The 24,016-nt window shown below is 45.7% G+C and overlaps 1 protein-coding gene across 1 annotated transcript in view; it reads right to left on the minus strand.

Annotated features, from left to right (window-relative positions):
- The window catches only part of NOS1 (nitric oxide synthase 1), a 534,740-nt gene that overhangs the window by 132,982 nt on the left and 377,742 nt on the right, over positions 1–24,016 (minus strand). The window contains exon 8 of the mRNA XM_086943269.1: positions 8,505–8,644. Coding sequence (XP_086799395.1) covers positions 8,505–8,644 — 140 coding nt within the window. The remainder of the gene's footprint in view (positions 1–8,504; positions 8,645–24,016) is intronic.

Consider the following 24,016-nt stretch of genomic DNA (forward strand, 5'->3'; position numbering starts at 1 on the left):
TGTAATTTTATCGGCGCAAAAGTGTAGGTAGGTAAATTTAATGCAGAGGGAAAGAATTCCAGATTTACAACTTGTCTATGGTTAACTTGGAAAAGACATATCATGGCAGGAAATACTGCATTAAATGCCTAGTACTATAAGTTGCTGTAAATATTGAATGTTCTCTGCAGAGTGGTGCCCAGGATGGCATTCTGGCAGGTTTGTTCAGTGTGTGATAGCGCTGTCCGATTTCTCCCGAGAGGTGACCATTAACACCAATCGAAGTCTAGTGTGATACATTACTATTCCATATGATAGTGATGCCTAATTTCACACAACGCTGAACACTTTGACAAAGAGTCACCTGTAGCACAAAGAGGTGCTTAACAAGACTCATTATTTCCCAATGGAAAACAGTCCAGCTCGGCATAACACAATTCCTCCCTATATGGATACTGTGAGGCAGATATCACACTGAGCTTCCGAGTATCATAAAGTGCCTCCCAACATGACACAGTGCTGCCAACACAACTGTGCTGCTGAATCAGTGTGTGTTTACCCCCGCGCCAACACTTTTTGTGAAGAGGCAGAATTCAGAGCTGGGTGGTATTTAACACAGCACACCTTTCATTGAATTTAGGCAGGTCCAAAATGGCCGAAATTTAACAGGGAAAAAATACTGTGTATACAATGTAATGCACATTTTGGTACGGTAAATAAAATCTAAATGTTACGCCCCAAAAACTCTGAATAGGTGAGATTTGTTGCATTTGATACATTCTGAACCCAATGGTATTGGATTTTATCAGGTGCGATAAATACCACAGCACAATAAACTCCGATTCAGTGCCGTAGAGCGCCCTATAACACACAATACTCCCTAAATGCTTACTGTTACTCTGGGCCACCTGGCAGTCGATGAGAGGTCCTTCATAGTCTGAGGGATGCAGGGCACTGGTCAGTGTGTGATGGTGTTCCTCTGCCTGTGAGTGCCTGCCAGTGTTCACTCTGCCGACATATGTGAGACAGTGTCAGTCAGTGTGCGTCTGACAGCAATCATTGTATTCATCTGGATGTGTGCTACTGTTCACCCTGCACGTCTGTGTGTGAATGTGATGTGCATGTGTCTATGTCTGTGTGTGTATATGTGGGAGACAGTGTTCATTCTACTTATGTGAATTGTTATTTGTTTGCATTGGATACGTGCTGAAACGCAGACCTCATCACAGATAAACACAAGAGACCGTGTGCTGATAACAGTAACCATAGGACGTGTCTAACATATATTCGAGAGTTCCAGCATAGAAAAACTGGTGAAGAGACCTTGAACCTGATCAACAGAACAAACTGAACAATGCATCTGCAAATTTCCGACCGGGCTGATCTGCAGACTGTAGAAAGATTTTCAAAATATACTACTGGGATACTTAAGTGAATTTCCACTTGCTCATTTGCAAATCTATTTGTGCATGCGTAATTGTACTTCCTATTCATTGGTCAGGTGTTTGTAGGATGCTGTTCAAGGGTGATCTGGTAGCGTCGGGAATTCCAGCAAAGACACTGCCATTTCGTTTGGTGTTGGGGACGATATTTTGGATCAGAATTCTGATTCTATTTGGCATGGCTTTGCACAAACAAGAACGCTGATTTTCTGTGCGTCTTGCAGGCAGTGACAGTTATTTTTTGAACATGTGGCTGTTCATGTAAAGACCAAAACATCTGGCACATATTGGGAGCTAAGGTGTTAATCTGATTCATGTCAAAGAGCACTTACTGCTTGTGAGAACGCCTTGTGGTGTTGGAGAGAACAGGTTCCTTTTTGTTTGGATTGAGCACCAAGATGAAGACCGCAGCAATACTGGTTTGGATCAGTTAAACTAAAGCTTTAAGGCACTAGAGACCACTGATGGACAAATATTTTTGTCTGTAATTTGGTGTTTTCAGGTACTGGTGTCTTTGGGTTTTGTGATCAGCCAAAACGACTGTCAGGTGTGGCACGTAGAGATCAAGAGAAAGATGATACAACCGTGAAGGCTTTAAGGGAGTTTAGTAGATGTTGTGATTCGTATTGTCACGTTTGGGTAAACTGGTGTATTGCAAAGTCATCCTGTGCCCTGGGCACCCGCCAACTTTTTGCTGACTGATACTGATGGTAACTGATTTTGATTGACCATGAGCTCTGCCTAACCAGGCCCAGGGCCAGTGCTAAGCTGAAAGAGACACATTAGGATACAGTTAAAACACCTAACATACACTAGGGTACACTATGGTATGGTGGGGTACCCCTATCATTGGCATGACCTACTCCATAAGCATCCAGTGTATAATAGGGCAGGGGATTGAAACTACCTAGAAGTCCCCAGTACCCTGGGGAATGGCAGTTTAGAGGCCAGCAGCTTTTTCTGCACTTGCATGTGTGCACTGCTGAAGCCAAAGATCAGTTTAAAAGCAGCATTGGGTGCCAGGACTGCTTTAAAAAGTAAATTGTGCCCAAACACGACTTTGGTGGTAGGGGCCCTTAAAATGGATAACCTACAATGTTTTGGCATATTAGGGACCCCCAGGATCTCCCCAAGGTATCCCTGGGGTAGGGGGTCAGGTATTTATAAGGTACACCCTTATAACATTAGTTTTTATATGCCTGGGGTAAGTGAAATTTCACAGTTCACTCCCCACATTGTGTTAAAGTGCTGCTCAAATTCGACTTTGATTCTAGAAGCACTGTGGAAGGGGGATCTGCAATATCTTTGCAGATTCAGATCCCCTAAAATCTTCCCTAGTTGCACAGGGGGTGGGGGTCCTGTAGAAGTTAGGGAGATACTTATAAAATATGTTTTTATAAGCCCTGGTGCTAGAAAACTGGCCTAGTCATTTTTCCCATTGCAAATCCCGAGCCACATAGGTTAACATTGCAGGAAGTTATTAAATAATAACTCCTGATAGGAAGGAGCTAGAGCTACCGTTTAAACACTTCCTAGATTATAGAGAAAAACTCAACAATATTATATTGTTGAATTTCTCCTAAAATGTACAGACAAGAAGTTATTAGACTTTGATTGTGGATCCAAATTCAGCCTTCCAGTGGTCTGCCCTGATTGGACAGAGTTAAGAGGATTAGCCAGGCTGCCTTGAAGAGGTGATAAAGAGCCCCTAGGGTTAACCAGCTCTGCTGGCAGGGCAGTGTGCTGTTCAATAGGAATGCCAGGCTATGGGGAGGGGTCGTAAACCATGGTCTTCAAAGGCAGAGGGATAGCCGCAGTGTCAGTTTCCACTTTACACTTTTGACCCCATCAGACCCAGGATTAGGGAAGGTATGTGCAGATGGTAGGAGAAGAGTCTTTGGAAATAAGCCATCCTAGGGGGTGTGTTTAGCCCACTCTTACCTCCTTGCTGGAAAATCAGCCATTATGGATTTGAATTTGGAATATTTGATGCACTCTGGGACAAAACAATGCCACACGCTACAGGATGTGGTCATCACTTTGAGGAGTTACCCTGCTCCCATTGGTTAGAAGTGACCGCCTGCCTGACCCAGAGAACTTGAAATAAGTAACTGAGAGGGGCAGAGCCCTCCAGATCTGCTGCTTGAAACTTATTGAAGCAAGAAGTGCCTTTCTGAGAAGATTTTGCAGTGCAAAGAATTCTAAGGCCTGACCACTGAAGACTGCATCATCTGAAACTACAGCCCTGTGGGTTATCTTGCTGGAAAAGAAATAAAGAGTGGATTCCCTAAAAGCTACAGGTTACAAGAGCTCAACTGGAACATCACCAACTAAATCTACACCTTGGAGATCCATCAGTGGATTTGTAAGGGTTTTGTACCAGTGGATTGTGGGAACTGAAGTCCTCAACTTTCAAGGACCATCTTGGAGCTTCCAGACCCTTGGAGTGAGTTAGAGACACTTTGGGACCCCTTGAGTAACTTCAGAAAGCAGTTCAAGACGTTTGGAGAACTTTGGACCAACTTTGAAAAAAGCTCCATAGAGGGGCCGTCTTAACCTTGCCAGCCAGGCTGCCTGCCTTCAACTACGAGCCGGCTAAGCCAACCAGGTTCGTCCTGCTAAAACCTCCATAGCTCCAACTTCCAGAGATTGACCGGGACTAGAGAAAATATGAAGCCGGCAAACCCTCACTGGATCCGGCTACATGAGGAGCATCGAGAGACCCCGCGAGAAAAAGCTCCAGAAAAGTTTCTACGTCCACTCGTAGAAAAGGTGACCGGGAGCAACCGCGAGAGCCAAGCCACCTGCCTTCCATTGTGTGTCGTCCTGGACTCCTGGATTGTCCGGCTGAAACAATCTTGTAATATTTTCTAAGTTCGCATCAGGGAAGTTGACTGGGACCTCGTCACAAGTCAAGCTGGCAAACCCTCACCGAATCAGGACTGGCTGGGAGCTTCGAGGGGCCTCGGGAAGAAAAGCTCCAGAAATGTTCTAAGTGTGAGGGTAGAAACTGAGACCGGGACCTGCCGGTGGCTATAGCAGCTCAGGGTTCCATTGCGCCCGGCCTGAAGCTTTGACTATCTCGAACAGGTATTGCAATATGGTGCTATAATCTTCTAAGTGCTATACTTTAATAAATCTTTGAAAATTCATATCTCCGGTTCCCTACATTGGATGTTTGTCATTTTGGTGTCATTTTAAAGATACAAATATTTCTTATTTTTATAAATTGGTGTTGGAGTTTTATTATGTGTTGTTTCTTAATTAGTTACTGAAATTGAGTTTTTAAATGCTTTACATACCTGTCTTTGAAGTTAAGTCTGTCTGCTCGCAGCCACGTTACTAATGTTCAGCATAGGAATAATTTTCTAAGACCTATGCTGGGTCCTACTCTGTGTTTGTGGCTTTATTGTGTATAAACAACCAGAGAGGAAGGGTATATCAGGCTACTCTTCATCCCCTAAATCACAATTTACAACAACGAAAGAGAGCCTAATGCTGTGAATTCACAAGTGACATTGTCCTAATTAAAGAAAAACACAGTGTAAAAAGACTAAGTTAACGCGTGCGGTCAATACACACCGGGTCACTGGGGTTCTAATACAAACCTGCAAGTGACCTCACTGTTTTTACTGTGAACAACTGGCCCTTTAATAAAGTTGTTTGGGACCAGCTGTGATCTTTTATCATTCACTTTTCACCACTGATCACATATATCACTTTACACTCTTGAAATACCTGCTCCGCTGCAATCGCAGGTGTTGAAGCACACAGGGGGGATACTCGGTCCCTCCTGTGGGAACCCCATGATGAAGCATGTCACCACTAGGGTGAGTTAGGGTTCTTTTAGAAAATAGATTTTCTTTTTCTTTCTCCCAGTTCTTTGACCGCACGCGTTAACTTAGTCTTTTTACACTGTGTTTTCTTTGTGGCTTTATTGCCAGTGGCAGACCTATATTTGCCCCTACCAATAACCCACTTTCCAACATGGTGTCTGTGCTTAGGTGGTACGGGAACCCGCATCAGAATTTGGTTTTAATGCTCATTCAGGTGGAAAGGCGGTGAATGAAGGTCTTGTGATAAATGGTGCTGAAATCTTCTGAACAGTCTAGTGGTGCCAGGTGGCAGCGATTCACAGGGTTTGTAACTCTTGGCATCTCAGTCAATGTGACCGACACCAGCGTAAGAGCTGTGTGCACGATTTCTAGTGGGATCGCATCCAGCACATGCTGTAAGATTTAGTGGATTGGCAGCTCATCCATCTTGCCAGGTTCATCATTTACCAGCTTAAAGCTTTAGAGGTTATAAGAGAAGATCTCTCACCTCGTTTCTGATAATATATAAAGTAGACAATATATATTTCATCCTCATGTGAGAAGTAAATATGCCAATTGGAAATTTCTGGCTCCATCTCGTGTCTAGGTATTCATCATTTACCATACCCTTGGGGTTTGAACCTAGAAAATATCAATTACTTATCTTACATTTTCTCCTGTGGAAATTGTTCCTATTCTGAGCACACCATTCGGTGGTGGAGCTCCTGAGGAAGGCAGTGTTCTGCCGAAACGCACGTAGAGATAATCTGGAAACCACCCTAACAATCATGTGTTCATTTAAATGTTTTGCTATATCAATTTTGATCTAATTGTGATTTGCATTATCTACAAACAGACTACATATATTGATATGAATAATAGAGTGTAGTATGAATGTGTGATGGATGTGTGTAGTTAGGATGTTGTACAAATGTTGGTCTCTGTAGGACTAGATTTATCATGTTTTTATACTAATAATGTAATCATGAACTTTGAATAAATTGCCTTTGTATTTTTCTAAACACTATTGTCACTACTTTTTATTCTGATATGTTCTGATATTTTCATTGTTTTGAAGTTGCCCTAGATTATTTACAATAAGCGATCTCCACTGGTCCATTACACAAAAGACATCTTTCAACAAGTCAACCGTGGGGATGTATGTCGTTACAACGCATACTTTTACAACGCATACCTTTACAACGCATTTTTTACACCGCAACATCCATTACAACGCATTCCATTACAACGCATGCCATTACAACAAATTCTTTGAAACTACCTTTACAACGCATTCCACTACAACGCATACTACATTTACAACGCATACCATTACAAAGCATAGCATTACATTGCATGTATGGTAAGTATTGGATAGTGTAGGGGTAAAAATTACTATTCTAACTCCAGGGGGTGCAACAGTAGGGTAAGTGTTGGATAGTGTAGGGGTAAAAATTACTATTCTAACTCCAGGGGCTGCAACAGTAGGGTAAGTATTGGATAGTGTAGGGGTAAAAATTACTATTCTAACTCAAGGGGGTGCAACAGTAGGGTAAGTGTTGGATAGTGTAGGTATGCGTTGTAATGGTATGCGTTGTAATGACTGCGTTGTAATGACATGCGTTGTAGTGGTATGCGTTGTAGTGACATTCGTTGTAATGGTTGCGTTGTAATGGCATGCGTTGTAATGGATGTTGCGTTGTAAATGTTTTGTTGTAAAGGTAGTGCATTGTAAAAGTTGCGTTGTAAGTGTTGTTTCCCCAATCGTGGATGTCTGTGCTGCGGCAGGCCACACTTCTGTTACACAGTATGTAAGCGAATCTGGCTGTCACTATAGGTCTATAACTGAAGGCCGAATGACTTTTCAAGGGATCTAACCTAGGAGGGGAGAGGTGGTTGATAGCTGTTCAGTTACTGCTTCCTTTGCTTCAGTTTCGGTGTAAGACATTTTCCCATGAGGGTATATGCTTGTTTGAGACTGTGGCTGAGAATCCATGAGTGTGTCTGCATGTGCGGGTGTGACGTTACGTTACGTGTGTAGTGGGAGGTGGTTATCTCCCAAGTGAAAGGAGATGAACTGAACAACAAGTTGAACAAGCAGATGGCATATGCGTGCATGATGCTTTACTTCTTTGCCAAGCAATAATCACAAAGCTTCCAACTCTGAATACTACAGCCATCTGTCAACAAAGCCCCTTCTCTGTATAGCAGGAGGCGACACTGGAAAATGGCAGACCTAAAGGAATATACAATTGTACTCTCCAGGCTATATTAGCTAGGGATTGCTAGCTCGTAGCCCCAATAAAAGCTCTAAATACTAACTTTGAGCTCTAGTCCTGGTTTGAAATTGTGCCACGCTGTGTGTACCGACTCAATGATGTGTTATAATATAAACATACTGCCCTGGGGAAGCATAAAATCAGGAAAGGAACTGCAGCAGTGTTCGGAAAAAGGTGAGCTTTAGTGTGGTCTTGTTTCAAGTGAACACAGTCTGTTTTCACTACTTCTACATTATAGGAGGTTACCCAATGGTGACAGTGGACACAGTAACGCTATTGTGTAGGGTGTGTGTGCCATGGCAGCTACATTCTGCACGAATCCTCATAAATGAAATTATTAAAGAACACCATCCTTCGATGATGTCTTCAACTGATTGCAGCCTTGAGTGGAAATCAATAAATAGCAGGCTTAAATTGGGGTCCAAATGGGAATTGCTTTGTAGGGATATTGGTCGTTTTTTGCTAGTAAAAAACACTTGCCGGTGAAACTGGAAAGACAAGCTCCTCATCAGCCATAAGTCGAGCAAGCCTCTCACAGGAGGTTTGGTTCCATCCTTACGAAGGCCGGTATGGGCGAATACCTGGCATATGTCAAGGTGTTCAAGCAAGGCACTAGGCATGAGAAAGCTGGATCTTTGTAACGTAGGTATTTATATATTTTGAGGTGCATGACCTCTGTATTATCAAAATATTCAGAACACATATGCTAAAGGTCAGAGTTAAAGTATGGGCATCCATGATGATGGAAAAGATTTCCATGGCAGACAGCGAAGGTGCTTAATAGATCCTTTTCCAGTCAAGTGATGTAGTGGTAGGGCTTCAACGTACTTTTGGAGTTTGCTGCACAAGGGCCTACTTGTAGTCTCAAAAAGTCTATGAAATATATATTCTTAACCTCCAATTCACCTCTATTCTGCTTCTATAGTCTAGTCACTATCACAGGTCTAAGATTTCTTGCTTTGACCCTCCCCAGCCATGCCCTGCCTTACTTGGGGTGCCGGATAGGCACTTCGATGATCATCTCCGGCGGAATCTCAAAGAGTTCGGGGTCGTTTCCACTGGCCTGGAGGACAAGCGGAAGAACATCAAAGCGGCCATAGGGTGCCTTCCATCCCTGCTGGATACAGATCTGTAGAGGGCAAACACATACACAGAGCCTTATAGCATTACTGTGCCAGGGAGCCAAGAAGCATCAGCGGCATATCGGGATGTTCCACACCCACCCTGCAGTTCCCATGCCTGGTACTCCAAGCTAAAGCACCACACACCCAGAGACCTGCCTTCCGTTACTAGGGTGCCTTCGGGCATGGATCCCACCCACCGTATTTCCTTTTCAGACTTCCTTTCCCTAAACTATTCTAAAGACATTGTCCTTGCAACAGAAGGGGTTATTATATACATTTTAAAACAATTCCTTGTTGAGTGTTTTTATCACAAACAGTAACAGTCTACCCTTGTGTAATAGAAGGTCTTGAAATAAGAACCCATCACAATGTTTTTAATCAAATAGTTGGATTATCATTGCCATTAGGAATCAGCTCACTGGGTACCATATTCCACGACTGCAATGTCATTGTAGACACAAGGTACAGTGGGGGAAGGAGACATGTAGGGATGGGGGCTAAGAAAGGTGAAAGAGTATAAGCTGGAGCATAATGTCAAATAATCTGTAAAAATAAACTCATAGTGGAAGCTCAACATCAAGTGATCATTCCGTTATTTCCAGGCAACATATTCAGCATCAAATAAATGTTTTTCAAAGACCAAACCAATGCCTTTGTGAGGGCGAATGTTCAAACAAGGTGTGACACATCTGCTAAAACATTTGTCTTCGAACAATATTTATGCACATATCACAAATGAAAGTATACAATCATCAGCAATCAAACGATATGTTATCCTGGAACCTTGTGTAAAAGGGTCAGCTGTTGGCGAGGTGGAATACACAGTCCATAGTTGTACTACTACCAACACTAGTGTTTCTCATAAAAATGAATAACATAAATTGTGTAAAGTAGCATAAATCATTGGAGGGTTGTGATTGGAAACAAACACTTGTACAACGAAATATTTGCTTTAGTTTGATCAAAACAGTTGTCAAAGAATGAAACTAATTTAGACCATATTAGTGTGCAACTAATTCAATTTAAAGGTTCCCGAATAAAGATTGTGCTCCACTCTGACCCACCAGTTCTGATGACTATGCGGAGCGTAGTATTCATCTTCAGAGTGACTTGAGAGGAAGATACACAGAGGCCCTTAGGCCTTGCACAAGATAGAGAAGGCGGAGGAGGATGGTGCACAGTGCCCTACACTGTCTCTGAAAAGTGGGTGGTAACTGGAAAGAGAAGGATCCGCGATAACCTATGGTGGCTGATTAGAATGGCCAGGGAGGAAGAGGAGGATACTGGGGGGCCTGCAGGAAGATGGCATAGTAGAACAAAGTTGATACTGAGAGGCCCACGGTGCCTAAGATGATCACAAAGTTCCAGATCTGAAATGTTGTGTTTTGGGAGAGGTTGGTCCACTTCATTGTCCTTGTTCTGGGTCCTGGTTACCTCCTTGGGGAAAAAGGTACAGGAAAAATTCAAGATGCTCCTGTTTGAGATTAGAGTGTGGTACTGCAATACACCCGAGAATTGCACAGAAGTAAATGTAAATGTATTTGAGCTTATATAGCGCACAGCTACCCGCAGTGGGTTTCCCGGCACTTGCTTAGGGAACCCGTCCTGGTATTCCACTGTGAGATAACCCCGGCAGGGTATCCACAAGGTGAAGCCAGGCATCCTGCCGCGAGGGGCCGTTGTGGAGATTAAGCAAGCTATTGCCCAGAGTCGCAGAGTGTGAACCCGTGAGTCGAGAAGGCACTGGAGCGAGAATTATCGAGTCCGTGGAATTTTAAGCCCAAGACCCGCCGAGGCGGGGAATTGAACCCTGGTCCAGGGCCGATCTCAGCTTCCGGGTCTGCCGCCTCTAACCCCTGAGCCACACTTCTCCAAGTAATCTCAATCAATCTGAATCTATTCAAATTTGAATCGCCCCCATTGCCCATCACACTTTCCTCCTCTCCTTTGCTCTTACATTTCCTTCATACCTTAGGTTCCACAAATGTTTGCACTTCTAACGCCATCCACTTCCCTCCCCATGTCCTTGCTGTTCCCTCTCCCCTTCTTCCCAACTCTCTATTGTGTTTGTTTTCTGGTCTCCCCACTTCACTGTTCAACCAACACAGAGACCCACATTTAGAAGGGAGGGCTGGATCGTGGCTGATATGAAACTTCTCTGATACAGATTGGCTAGCAGAGCAGTGAGTCATGAGGAAACATCGGCTAACAATTCAAATATGGAAAAAGGCCAAGATACCTGTGGTATCCATCGCTCGGGGATGAACATGATAAATAAATTACTTGTCTTTACTAGCCTTTCCTTGTTGGACAAGCTAAAACTGCATGGAAGCACTGCATATGTTTCATCTTAAGGTTCCCTGGGATCAAGAGAGCAGACATGCCTGACAGTATCACCATTCACAACGGTCATCAGTGATACCTTCGTGCCTAGCTTGCACGAAACACGACTGTCCAAAGTCCAGATCAGTTCCAGAGTTTACTTCAGATAAGAGGTGGATTTGTCCCTGGTGGAAAATGAGAGACGTTGGTGGGGACCCTAAAAGGATGTACAGCAGGGAGAGCATCCTCTCCATATTTGTAAGAAATTTCAAAGCCTGGCAGCGGAATTAGAATTAGAAGGGGATGCTTGTGAGCTAGTGGGCGGCGAGGCATTTGATTAGTAGTTTTTCTGTGAATATCTTTGTGGGACTAGGCCTCTCTCGACTGACCAAAATGCCATTGCTTATTGCATTATTTTATTTTTAAATACGCTAAACAAATCATTACTTAAACATGAGCATGGATGGAATAGTATCAGTCTGAGGGATCTGCTACACACAACTCTTTTCCGGAAAATGGGAAGAAAGAGAGGAGGGAACAGGGTGAGGGATGCAGTTGTTGTAACCATGACAATACAGAAGCAGAAGTGAACACGATTACTTACTGCTAGGACCGAAATAGACATCCATGCACACGTATTTATTCATACACCGACTTACTCTCACCGTCACTCATGCCCGCTGACTCGTTCACTCACACCTACTTGCGGATTCAGTAGTGCACGCGCATGCTCCCTCGCTCTTTCTCTACTAGGAGTGCACATTGTCCTCAATCAAGGGCATATTTACTATTCTAAATCAACGACCAGTTGGGATACACACATATTGTGCAGGGGACCTCAAAAAGTGGTTCGGTATTGGAATATTTGATGAATACGGAGTTTAAATTATTGGCAAATCTGAAAAGGTGTTACGAGGCTGTGTCTTTCCAGGGCAGGCATCCCTAGTCCCACAGTGCATGGTTGAATCTTTCTAAAGAAGAGATAATGGGGGCTTTATCGCATAGGGCTCTCCGCGCACAAGCGCACTCTCCCACTCAAACACAAGCATGCTCATCTCTCATTTCATAATGGAACACTAAAGTAAGTAAAACGTCTCTATTTACTCCCTGACTCGGCACGTGCCGTTCAGCCGCCGGCGTCTGACAGATGGGCTGTGATGTCACGAGCCTGCGCGCGGCTGGTCCACAGCCGCTCGCTCGCGCACATGCAGATATTTCAACCAGTTCGGAGGGGTGCGTCCTGCCACGCAGCACAAACAGGTTCCATGTCCCCGCGGCGCATTAATGTCAGATTAAATAATGAGGTCTCGGAAATATTTCCAGCAATATTTAAGGCGAGAGTTGTATCTAAATATGCAAAACACAGTGAGTCATGTAGCTACACACAGGCTGTATGAACACTCAGCATAATGCACTGCCGCCAAGCAGCCTTCTCCATCTGTTCCTGTTGGAAGAAGCTCCCCCTTCCTTCCTGCACTGGGTGGGTAGAGATGGTACAATCCGCTTGCCCCCTTGTTGTGAAGGCATCTTCAAGAGTCTGATTTATTTTGTGGCCAAAAAGTGCTTTGGTTCAGACCAGGACAAGCCTGGGGTGGGTGAGATCTCATGGCCCAGACGTTTTGAGGTTTTTGGACCAACTACTATTGCTTCGTTCGAAAAACAGGATTCGAGGGTGTTGAATTCCCCTATAAATACGGGTCATTATGGGTAGGCACAAATCGACTATCCGGCATTACGTGAGACACACCCAGTACTGGGGCCTGAGGTGTCCATCCCACAAGAATAGGGGAACATATGGAGAGAAGCTGAGGTTAATTTAAGAGCTGAGGTGTAGGAGAATGAGATGAATTCCCAAGAGACTAGTATACCACGCAGTTATCTCTCTGCCAGTCCTGGCATTAAGGATATAAGTATATGTTTAATATATCATATTAACAATAAGGCACCCCAATGAACTAATGCATCCCCTGCTGACTTGTGTGTCACCTGAAGGGCTCGGGTTTCAATCTTGCTATTCATCCTTCCAAAGCCCATACAATCGGTGCAACCTGAAAGCCACAGGATTCATTTTCTTTACTCATCCTTCCAAGGCCTGTGCAGCGAGTGGGTGTTACCTGAAGGTGACCGGTTTCCAAGTGGTTTTGGCAGGGAACCTGGTGTAGGGCCTAATAAGCCTAGACTGACCCTATTGTTTACTAAAGGCTGATACTAAACTCACATGGAAAATGCAGCTCTTTTTTTAACTGAAGTTCGCACTTACATGATAAAACTCTATGTAGGAGGCACTTAGGTGTTAATGGTCGGCCTGGGATAGAAAATAAGCCGGGGCACCAAATTAAAAGTGCCACCCCTTAATGACTTATAAAGCGAAGAAAAAGTGTCCCACAGCCTGCAAACTGAGGCATTTTTGAATTCGTAAGGTCATGCTGTATAGGTGTTTTGCAAGGTATGGGGGGACTGCTTGTGCTTGTGCTTGCTTCAGCCAATGTTTGTGGTAGTGTCAGGGAAATCAACAGTTTGGACAGGCTTACCCGACCATAGAATAGGCCTATAGAAACAGCATAATATCATGCCCCGTTTATATCATTCTGGGGCTTAAAAGGAAGTAAGGCATTATCCTCTTCGAGGAAATGTAAAGGAAAATTTGAATCCTTCAGCACACTGGTGACAACAGAATTCTTTTAGATTCGTCTGTCTGTTTCACCTCTGGTTAGGTTGTCAGTCTCACACCTGGACCTGGTTTCAGAATGGGATTCTTCTGAATAAATAGTGCCACAACAAGCGTTGCTTTCCTCTCACTGTCATAGGCGTATTAGGTGCGAGACTAGAATTTGCTACCAGTGTTCTTGTTATCTATACCTGCATTTCAGCCTGTGTTATGGACTGAGCGACAGTATGAACATGGCAGAAATAGTGCATGAAAAAGTAACGTGTTGTGTAGGCCTGTTTCTTTCTGCAAGGAATGGCCTCTGTGACTAGGTTGCAGCTACCCCCACGTTCTCTTTCTTTTATTCCTTTTCCACCCACCTGCAACATAATTCCTATGAGGCCGTGTTGTAAAACTTGGCTAATGAAGGAAACACTAATCATCAGTCCTGCCTACAAACATCACCACATGTTTTAAAGAGTGAGCACTAGCAGTTTATCACTGGCTAGCAATGGAGTGAGCACAAGCAGTTCAGCACTGGCTAGCAATGGAGTGAGTACAAGCAGTTCAGCACTGGCTAGCAATGGAGTGAGTACAAGCAGTTCAGCACTGGCTAGCAATGGAGTGAGCACAAGCAGTTCAGCACTGGCTAGCAATGGAGTGAGTACAAGCAGTTCAGCACTGGCTAGCAATGGAGTGAGCACAAGCAGTTCAGCACTGGCTAGCAATGGAGTGAGTACAAGCAGTTCAGCACTGGCTAGCAATGGAGTGAGTACAAGCAGTTCAGCACTGGCTAGCAATGGAGTGAGCACAAGCAGTTCAGCACTGGCTAGCAATGGAGTGAGCACAAGCAGTTCAGCACTGGCTAGCAATGGAGTGAGCACAAGCAGTTCAGCACTGGCTAGCAATGGAGTGAGCACAAGCAGTTCAGCACTGGCTAGCAATGGAGTGAGTACAAGCAGTTCAGCACTGGCTAGCAATGGAGTGAGTACAAGCAGTTCAGCACTGGCTAGCAATGGAGTGAGCACAAGCAGTTCAGCACTGGCTAGCAATGGAGTGAGCACAAGCAGTTCAGCACTGGCTAGCAATGGAGTGAGCACAAGCAGTTCAGCACTGGCTAGCAATGCTAAAGTAAACAGAGTCCTACAGCCAACAAAATGAATTTAACACCTTGCATGCTTATGACGAGCGCAGCTCGTCATGAGGCACAGTGGAGCTGTGCTCATGAAGAGTTGGGCTCATCATAACGGCCGCGGCACTCCCCCGTGCGGTGAATTCCACACCCGTGCGGGCGTTCTATTGGAGTGGGCGGAGTCATGACAAGTCCAGCTCTTCATGAGCCCAGCACCACTGGGCAGGCAGCATGACGAGCTGGACTCATCATGAGCACCGCGGCGCCGTGCGTGACCCCTCCCCCCACACCACGGGGGAATCACCCCCGCTGCGAAGGGGTTAAACAACAGAAGAGGAGTGGGCAAAAGGTTATGGAGAAGACCACCCTAAAGCTGATATGTCTAACAGAGATGCTACAATTACAAAGTATAGTCTCGGACCTGGGGATCTGGGTTCGAGTCTCGGTAACGACGTCAAAACCCCCTGTGATTCTGGGCAAATCACTTAATCTCCTGTGCCTAAAATGAATGTGTGTCCTCATGTAATGTAACTGGTGCTATGTAAAGCGCTCTGATACCCGATTTGGTTCGGGTCTAGTTCGCGCTCTATAAAACTCTGTAACAAAGCAGTCTTTGCAAAGAATATCGCTCAATCTTATTCAGGAGTGCATTATGTTTGTACCAACCACCCCTCGCCGCACTTCCACCACCTCAGAATTGCCATGAATGGAGGATTTGGGGAGTCGTTTTATCTCCAGAAACGTTTTGAAAACTCTGGACAACTATTGAGATTAGAAAGCAAATACTATAATTTGTAATCATAGGCCAGGCCTAGTGATAGCCTTAGCTATCTTGCCAGCCTCACTTAATAGCAAGCATTGGCATAGCCAATAGGGCTCACCTTCAGAACCCTAGCACATTGTCCTGGCTGCTGTGCCACCAGGGATTGAAGAGCTATACAATTACCACACACTGGGTGATGCAGTGTGATTCAAGAATAAATGCTTGCCTCAGGAAACATTAATGGACACATTCCAAGGCTTTTTAATGCACAGACAGAAAGACAAGTGCCTCAATGCAAGTCAACAGCACTACAACATTCTGTGTACGACTGCACCACTTGAGTAATGAACAGCCAATAAGAAAAAGCATTGAAGTACTTTCTAATGGCAGAGACATCACATCCTTCCGCCGCAGGCCTCTATTCACCAGGCTCCCTTATCCAGAGTTTTCCACTGAAAACACTACTCGCACCACCTGTTTACCAGCAACCCCCGGCCCTCTCCTCTCACCCAGCCCCCTGGGTGTAGGAGCACTGGACGCAGCACCAACAACAAAATGACCGAAGTTGCCAGGTAGAGGGGAAATAATGAATAAACAGGGATGGCGTCAGCATCACTTAATCTCCGTGCAGCATAAAACCCCAAAAAATAACTTTACCTTGTGTATTGTAACTGGCGCTTTTGTTAAGTGCTCCAACACATTTAGGTCAGTCAAGTTTGCGCTCTATAAAAATGCCCCAAAACATTAATCTGACTTGTTGTAATGCAACTATCGCTCATGTAAAGTCCTCCATCGCCTTCGGGATGTTCGAGTTCACACTATATAATAAAAAATGTCTCACAGTCCCTTGGGAGCTGTGGTGAATGTGTTTTGAAATTAGAGCTCTGAGACGAGGAGGACGACAGGAAGAGGCAGCGGGTGGGATTGTAGCGATGCAGGAGGGATAAATGCTTCTCCCATTTATCAGGTAGAGTTGAAATGGGAGGAGCTACGCTGCGAACCAATATGGCCGCATAAGCTCCCGGCTCCGTCGACCTCCGCCGGCGGCTCGTCTATCCTGTTGTCCATCCTCTACCCACGCCCTATGCCTGGATGTATGAAGGTTACCTGATGCCAACGGTGCTGTCCCGGACTTCCTACCTTATTCGGCGACGGAGTTATGTTGTGTTCCATTTTCGGCCTACTCCAGGGCTGCCGCCGGGCCTCGATTCCTGAACTGTCCGAGTGGGAACTGACCAACATCGGCTGTGGGACCAAGATCGTGGCCGGTCTTCCGGATTCGAATAATACTTTGCACTTTCGACTTGTGACCTCGTTGATGGAGAGTGCCGGAGAAGAGACATCGTGACGTGCTATGATCCTCCTGAACCGTGGCTGGGGGCTGTGTGCCTGACCCTCGTTTCCCGGTCCGGGGGCTGGCGGGCTACACCCACGGACAGTGACTGTGTTGAGCGGGCCAGTTCGGGGCGCCCCTGTTGTTGAGATCGCCTGAATGTGTGCCCGGAGCCCGGCGATGTGGGCTGGAGATTGTGCCCCCCTACGTCCTCTGGGCCCCAGGATGGAGGGGACGGATAGCGTGCATTCATTGAGTTCCGTAATGGCAGCGATAGGGGCGCTCCGCTCACAATTCACCGTCACATATGTCTCCCTGGCGGCAAAGCTGGATGATGTTTGCTCGCGACCGGCCACTGACGCTGCGACACCTGAACAGCATTTTGTGGTCCCGTCGAGCGATTTGGGCCGCCATCTTAAGATGCCCGAGCGGCAGCCCGACTTCGCTTATTCGGGAGTCGGCCCCAATTCTCCTTCACCCGTTACAGTGCCTGGTCTTCCCTTCACGTTTCCTATCCGATGGAGTATCGTCGCTGAAGGTTCTGATCGTCAATGCCGAGACTCAGGATCCTGTCGAAGGGGACTGCCATTCTTCTTCGTCCTGGCCCGTCTGTATAACGAAGGCTGCCATTTTGTGTCCGGACTTTGTTCCATCTTCAGTGCTTCGGACTGCCGTGGACGCTTTGTCTGCCTCTGGTCGGCTGTGGCTTGGTTGGCGCGTGCTTCGGAAGAATTCGCACTGGTCAGAGCTGATTCCGGCTTTGAGTTGTTCTTGCTCCTCGCCACTGCTTTGGACTACCTGAGACGCTCTTCCAGATCGCATTTGCTGTGACTTTGGCGATAGGTCTCCCCGTGACACCTGCAGGGTTGACTTTTACTTTCTTGGGATTGCTCAGTTCATTTTTTTGCCGGGATTGCACCGAGTACCTCACCGGGCCTGGGGTGGGGTGGGGGGGTTTCTTATTGGTGAATGTCCTCCCCGTGATATTGTCGAATGTTTGCTTTGATTGACGATGATTGTGCCTTGGGGAGGTCACTGCCGGCGGGGGGTACCGGGTGTCCGGGAGTGTGTCTGTTTCTCTCCTCCTCCATTTCTTTTACGTTTTCCCTTCTGTGGGGCAGTTCCGGGGCGACAGGCCGTAGTTAGTGGGTTAGGCCGTAGCCATTACAGGGGTGCAGGGTGGCAGGTGTGGGGGGGTTTGTTATTTTAGTTTGTTTTGTTCTATGGTCCCTATCGCTCTTTTCCGGCTTTGGGAGGGTTCTTTCCTCTTTAGTAGGGTTGGCTGTCTCTTGGTCTTGCACCTTTTTTCTTTTCTGGCATCTCAACAAGCCTCTGTTTCTCTGCTTTTGGGGGGTGGGTTTTCTGGGATGATACTTAGTAATGTTGCTTTCTGTAGTATTGCTTACTGCCCAATTCTACCACCGCGGCTGCCTAGATTTCATAGTTGCTGTAGTCATAGCCTATCTCCGACTGTAAATGGGGTACGTCCCCCTCGTCTCTTTTGTGTATTTCTCATGTAAGGTGTGATGTCCTTGCTGTTGCAGCCCCTACTCTTCTCCTAAAATTTAAAAATGTAAACCTCCTATCCTGTGTTGCGAACCTCACAGCCACGTCTGGAATAACTTGAAATATCCTGATTGTTGATTGGCCTACGTTTCTCCTGTTCTTATTTACTGTCTTTGCTGCCGGCCATGGTGGTTGTGGGCCTGCGCATGTATCTCCTTACTTTTTGAATAAAGGTTTTAAAAAAAAAAAGAGTTGAAATAATGAATGAAGAGGGGCAGCATTGCCTTCACCGAATCACCGTACAAAAGCAAACAAAGAAATAGACCTGATCATGAGTAGTGTAACTGCAACTTTTGTAAAGCACTTTAACACCTATGGGTTACTCGAGTAGGTGCTCGACAGAAATTCCCCTTACAAATTAATCTGACATTGTGTAATGCAACCTGCACTCACTTAAAGTGTAAGACACCCTCAAGTTGCTTCAGTTCACATTACATCAACAAGCATCAGAGAAAATGTGCCAGGAGTTGTCAAAGTCTTGATATTGACTGTGCCGCAAGGTTGGGCTGCTGAAGATCCGGTGACCAAGGCTTGCTAAAGCAACAAGCAGTAAAGCAGAAGGGGCTTGGGGGAAATCCTTGCACTTTGAAGTCAGAGAAAATTAAAGAGGCGATTTTTAAAACAGCGTCTGACATTTCTTCTCTGTATTTGAAGGAGATGGAGAGATTAAGTGGCGAGCACCAAAGCTGAACCACCGAAGATGGGCAAACAATTAAACGAGCAGGAAACAAAGAAAAAAAAGTCCCTCAAATGAACACAAACATAGAAGCGTAATGTTAATAGTAATTGGGTGGAGCCCTGTGGGAGGAGACCAAACACAAAAAGGAGGGACAAAGAGGAAGGATTAACCACTAGCAAGCAAGCATTTTTGAACAACAATCGAAGGGACGAATAAAAAGGCAAAAAGTGAGCTGTAAGCTCAGAGCAAATAGCTTGCCTGAAAGAGACAGCGCATGCGCTGCCTACGTTTGACCTTTAAAATTAATTGTAAATAATATTAGAAATGTGGGCTTCTAAATGGCAGATGGATGTACCTTTGTCCAATTAGGGACCCTTGCTTCTAATAAGGGTTAGGGGAATACCCACTTTAGATAACCCCTGCTCATCCCCTTGGTAGGTTGGCACGAGCGACAGGCTTAGCCCAAAGGCAATGTGTAAAGTATTTGTACTCCAAACACACAGTAATACAGTGAAAACACCACAAATGAACACCATACAGTTTAGAAAAATAAAGTATCTTATCTAAACCAAACAAGACAAAAACGAAAAAAAATCAACAAACATAGATCAAAAATAGCACTTAAAAACAGTTACTTGAAGAAATAGCCCTTGTAGAAACAAATAGCTCTCCCTTGGGCTATTACGACATCGTGACAGACATAAATTCAAAGTACGGTGCCGAATGCGAGGTGTGCGGCGTCGGGGAATAAATCACACGAATTAAAGATTAACATGCAGGAGTTTGATTCTTAACACGGTCCAAAGTTTGTTCACATTGAACGCCTATGATCATCTGAAGATCACGACACGCTATTGTATACTTCTGTCGTCAGGAACTTCTAAGGTTACATAGGCCGTAAAGAGATGATGCACTTACACAGACGGGAAACAGAGTTACATGCTACTCAGCTTTGGGGGGCACCCCCCCTTTTTTATGGTCGAGGAGCGGTCGAAACATTTTATTGTTTATCAAGGGACGCAATGGACGGACGTTCAAGGGGTGAATGGTCATTCACCTTGAAGGGGGAGGGCACCTTGGGTGACCAATGGATGGGTCAGGAAAGGTGCTTGTTTTGCTGGGCACAGGTATAAGTGGTGGATGGTCGTTTGCCGCACGGTGGGCATTTGTCCTGGGTCAAGGATTGGGCCCGACAGAGGTTGTATGTACATGTGATTCAGGTCCAGGGGGATGACTGGTTGTTCAGGGCGAGGGAGGTTTCTGTTTGCGGACAGGGAATGGCCCTGCAAGGTAACTGGTTTCCATGGGATGCAGGTCAGGTGGTGGATGGCCGTTCCCCATGAGAGGGGGGGCACCTTTTTTCGGTCACAGGATTGGGCCCGGGCAGGTTGCTGTTTTATACAGGTATTGGTCCAGGTGGTGGATGGTCGTTCACTTCGTTGGAGGGTGCCGTTTATGGCTAGGAGTGGCCCCTTGGGATGTTATTTGCTTACCCGTCACGCAGAGACAGGTGAGAAGATGGACTGTCGCCGCGTTGAGAGCATCTTTTCTTGTTGGGGTTTTTGTCCCAGGAACGTTCCTGACTTGCTGGGGACGCATGTTTAGGTGGATGGTCGTTCACCAGGTGCGGTTGAATGGGGCAGCCTTTAGGCGCACAGGACTGAAGGGCACGTGGGTCCGTTGGATAGGGCACCTTCCGCGAGGCACGTTTTTACCAAGGTTGGTACTTTGTGCAGGACGCAGGGTATGGGGGAGGATGGTCGTCCACTAGGAGGCTGCTTGGTAGGCTGGAAGGATGTAAAAGGTGCACAGCACAGAGGAGGGGGCAGGTAACCACCCAGCGGGGGTTCCCTGGTTGGCGGTACTTTGGAGGGGTGGGGAGTCACATACGGGTGGATCCACCCCTCGGGTGGGGGGAGAACGGTACACAGGTGACTGATAGTGGGGCAAAGGAGGCAATGAGCAATGAAGGCAAAGTCAACAGAGGATGCTTGGAGGGCAAGTGAAGGGGAGAATGGGGAAAGGAAGGAGGTTATCGAGTGAATGGGTGAAGAGTCAAACAGGTGAGATGGTTTCGAAAAGGCAGAATGGAGAATGCGTGGGTATGGGATGGAAACGTATATTTCATGCATTGATGTACTGTTAATAAGTTTAAACGATTGCAACCTTGTCCAAATAAAATTGCCTTTTACACTTCAAATAACAGCGTGGAGTGTAGTTATTGCGCGATGCGGCTCCCGGGGGAAGTGAAGGTCGCAGACCTGTCTTCCCCCGGGGTTTTCATGCAATAAACGGAAGGACAAGATGGGGGGCGGGACCATAGGGGTTAAAGGAAGGGGTGGGACTGGGAGGGCATATAAGGTGTCAGGAGAGGAAGATCCGGCCTCTTCCTGACACCTGAGCACCACTGTTAAATATAAAACGACAAGTATGAACATTGCCTGCGCCATCTTGCCTAACAAGAGCCTCTGAGTGCGCATAAGCTGCAGCCATTTTAGACATCACGGCCATTTCGTACACTGTTTCTCTTGGTCCCAGTACTGACAATATGTGGTTGTTGTTTGGATGTACGCTGTATACTACCTTAGTGTTCCCTTACATAAGTACCTTGCGCCCCAAGATTATGGACATTGAGAAAGACTAGCAAGCTGGCTAAATTATGTTCAAAGGGAGGACTGTTAAATATAAAACAACAAATATGAACATTGCTTGCGCCATCTTGCCTAACAAGAACCTCTGCGTGCGCATAAGCTGCAGCCATTTTAGACATCACGGCCATTTCGTACACTGCTGGTCACCTGTGTGTCACCCCGACCTCGCTATCATCCCCCAGTGCTCTGACTAAGCCTGAACAAATGTACTGGGGTTGTAAAACCTTGTCATTATGACAAAGCCCCGGAGTCGCTTCCCGTGCCAAACCCGTTTGTCCTTTCATCCTCCATGCACAGGCAAGCCCCTTTGATAACCTCCTTCCCTGCACCTGGCCACTCAATCCGGTCCCAGGCACTAACCGACCTCTGTGGACATTGATTATTACCTACACAAGGCGGGGCTTGTTTTACCAACAAAGGGGCCTGACTTAATCAATAACCCAAACCCTTAGATCTGACCGATCCCACGTGTTTTTAGATCCAGTCGGAATGTCCAGCTGCGATCATCTGTTACATCTGTGTGGGGGATGATTGCTGCTAGGTTTGTGTGGGAACTAGCCTAAGGCGTCAAAGATTTCATGTCAATATCCTGTTAGAATGCCCTCGACTCTTTACCCTGAGTTACCAACTAAACAGAATGTAGATGATGATTTGTTATTAGGTCCTCCGATCATCTACATGCCACCTCCTTATGCCCCCACTCATCCTGTAGTACAACGTCAGTAATCCCAAAGTGTAGTCGAAGGCCGCACCATTGCCTTGACTCCCATAGCCTCAGCACCAACAGAGTCTCTTGTGCCTAATGCCTCATCAAAAAGGCGCGTCAGTAGAAGCTGAATTAAAAGAGAAAGGGTTGCAGAGGATCCCACGATTAAGTAAAAACGAACAAACAGGTATCAATAAAATAGTTAAAACGTCGTAGATAGGAAAGAGACCGAAGAGTATATAACCGGCATATGCAACTCCTATGTCGAAAACAACATAAGCACTTTGTAAGATCCCGGCATCAATGAAGAGGATAGCCAATTCAGCCTATTTTACTTCGCAGCCCCCTTGACGGTGCAAAAGCACACATTTTTGTTGAACATTTTTGTACTACTATTATATGGTTCTCAAAGGGAGTACTTTAACCAGATATTAGGTGACTGTGAACCCCAGGTGCATTCTGGGTGTTGAGGTCCTAGACATCGAAATTTTTATTTTGCACACCACGTGTTTCACCTACCTTCCCACCCACGTTCCCAGTGCTTAATTTATCAGTTTCAATTGACATACACTAATACTCGCTTGCAAAATGTATTGGCTCCTGTGCTGTGTGCACCCCACCCTAGGCTAGAGGGCTCAAACTGTCACATTAGGGAAGTAAATGCATAGGCGTTGTAAAAAGCACTGGCACAAATTAAGCGCTGCACGTTCCACTCTAATAATCTTGCGACTTTCAGAGGAGTTTTTTTTTCAAACGTTCCTGAGCCTTACCAGGGGTATGCCATCCAGTCAAACATTAGACAGAAGTAAGGTGTAAATCTATTTAATGAAAAGAGAGATGCGCTTCCCAAATTGCTTGCATTGCCAAAACCAGTGCTTGGAGAATCATCACAAGAAAAGCTCATTTTAAGTGCCAACGTTTGATGTCCATGCACAAGTCACATGACCTGAATGAACATTTAAGGAAAGTCTTGCTCTGTTTTAACAACCCACAACCTCCTAGAAAGAAAAGGTTATCTGTTTAGATTGTGACATGAAAAAGTTTTACTTGCGATCGCATTTTAAAAGTCAGGCGCAAGACACATATTGCTGGTTTTTAGAAAAGCACAGCTTATTTATATCATATAGAGTGGTGCACCCCGCACACACATTTAAGGCATGTCCTAGTCAAGTGGTTGCGGACCCCATGGGTAAGTCAGCCAGCCCTGGCAGTTACAAATCTGTAGTTTCCTACACAACTGTGCCCACATGTTTTTTTTAACTAAAGTTATCACCCCCTACTCTATACTGAATACATCTGGCATCCAACCTTTTCCTACAACGCGGTCTGTAATGCTGCACTTTGAACAATCCATGTAGTGAACGTTCTTCCATTAGTTAACCTTGCGTACTGAATATTTCTGAACTTCAATACTAAGGTGCCAAAGACTGCATCTCAGAGATGAGTCTGGTTCATGGTGGGTTAAAAATCTTCGTCATCACGCGTATTGATGTGTTTTAGATGCTGGCCCCTCGCACCCTTTTTCTTTAGGTTATAGCGGTGTTCCAACTGAAGGTTGGAAAGGCTTAGCACACTGTC

This window comes from Lissotriton vulgaris, chromosome 11 (assembly GCF_964263255.1).
Source record: "Lissotriton vulgaris chromosome 11, aLisVul1.2, whole genome shotgun sequence".
Lineage (NCBI taxonomy): Eukaryota > Metazoa > Chordata > Amphibia > Caudata > Salamandridae > Lissotriton > Lissotriton vulgaris.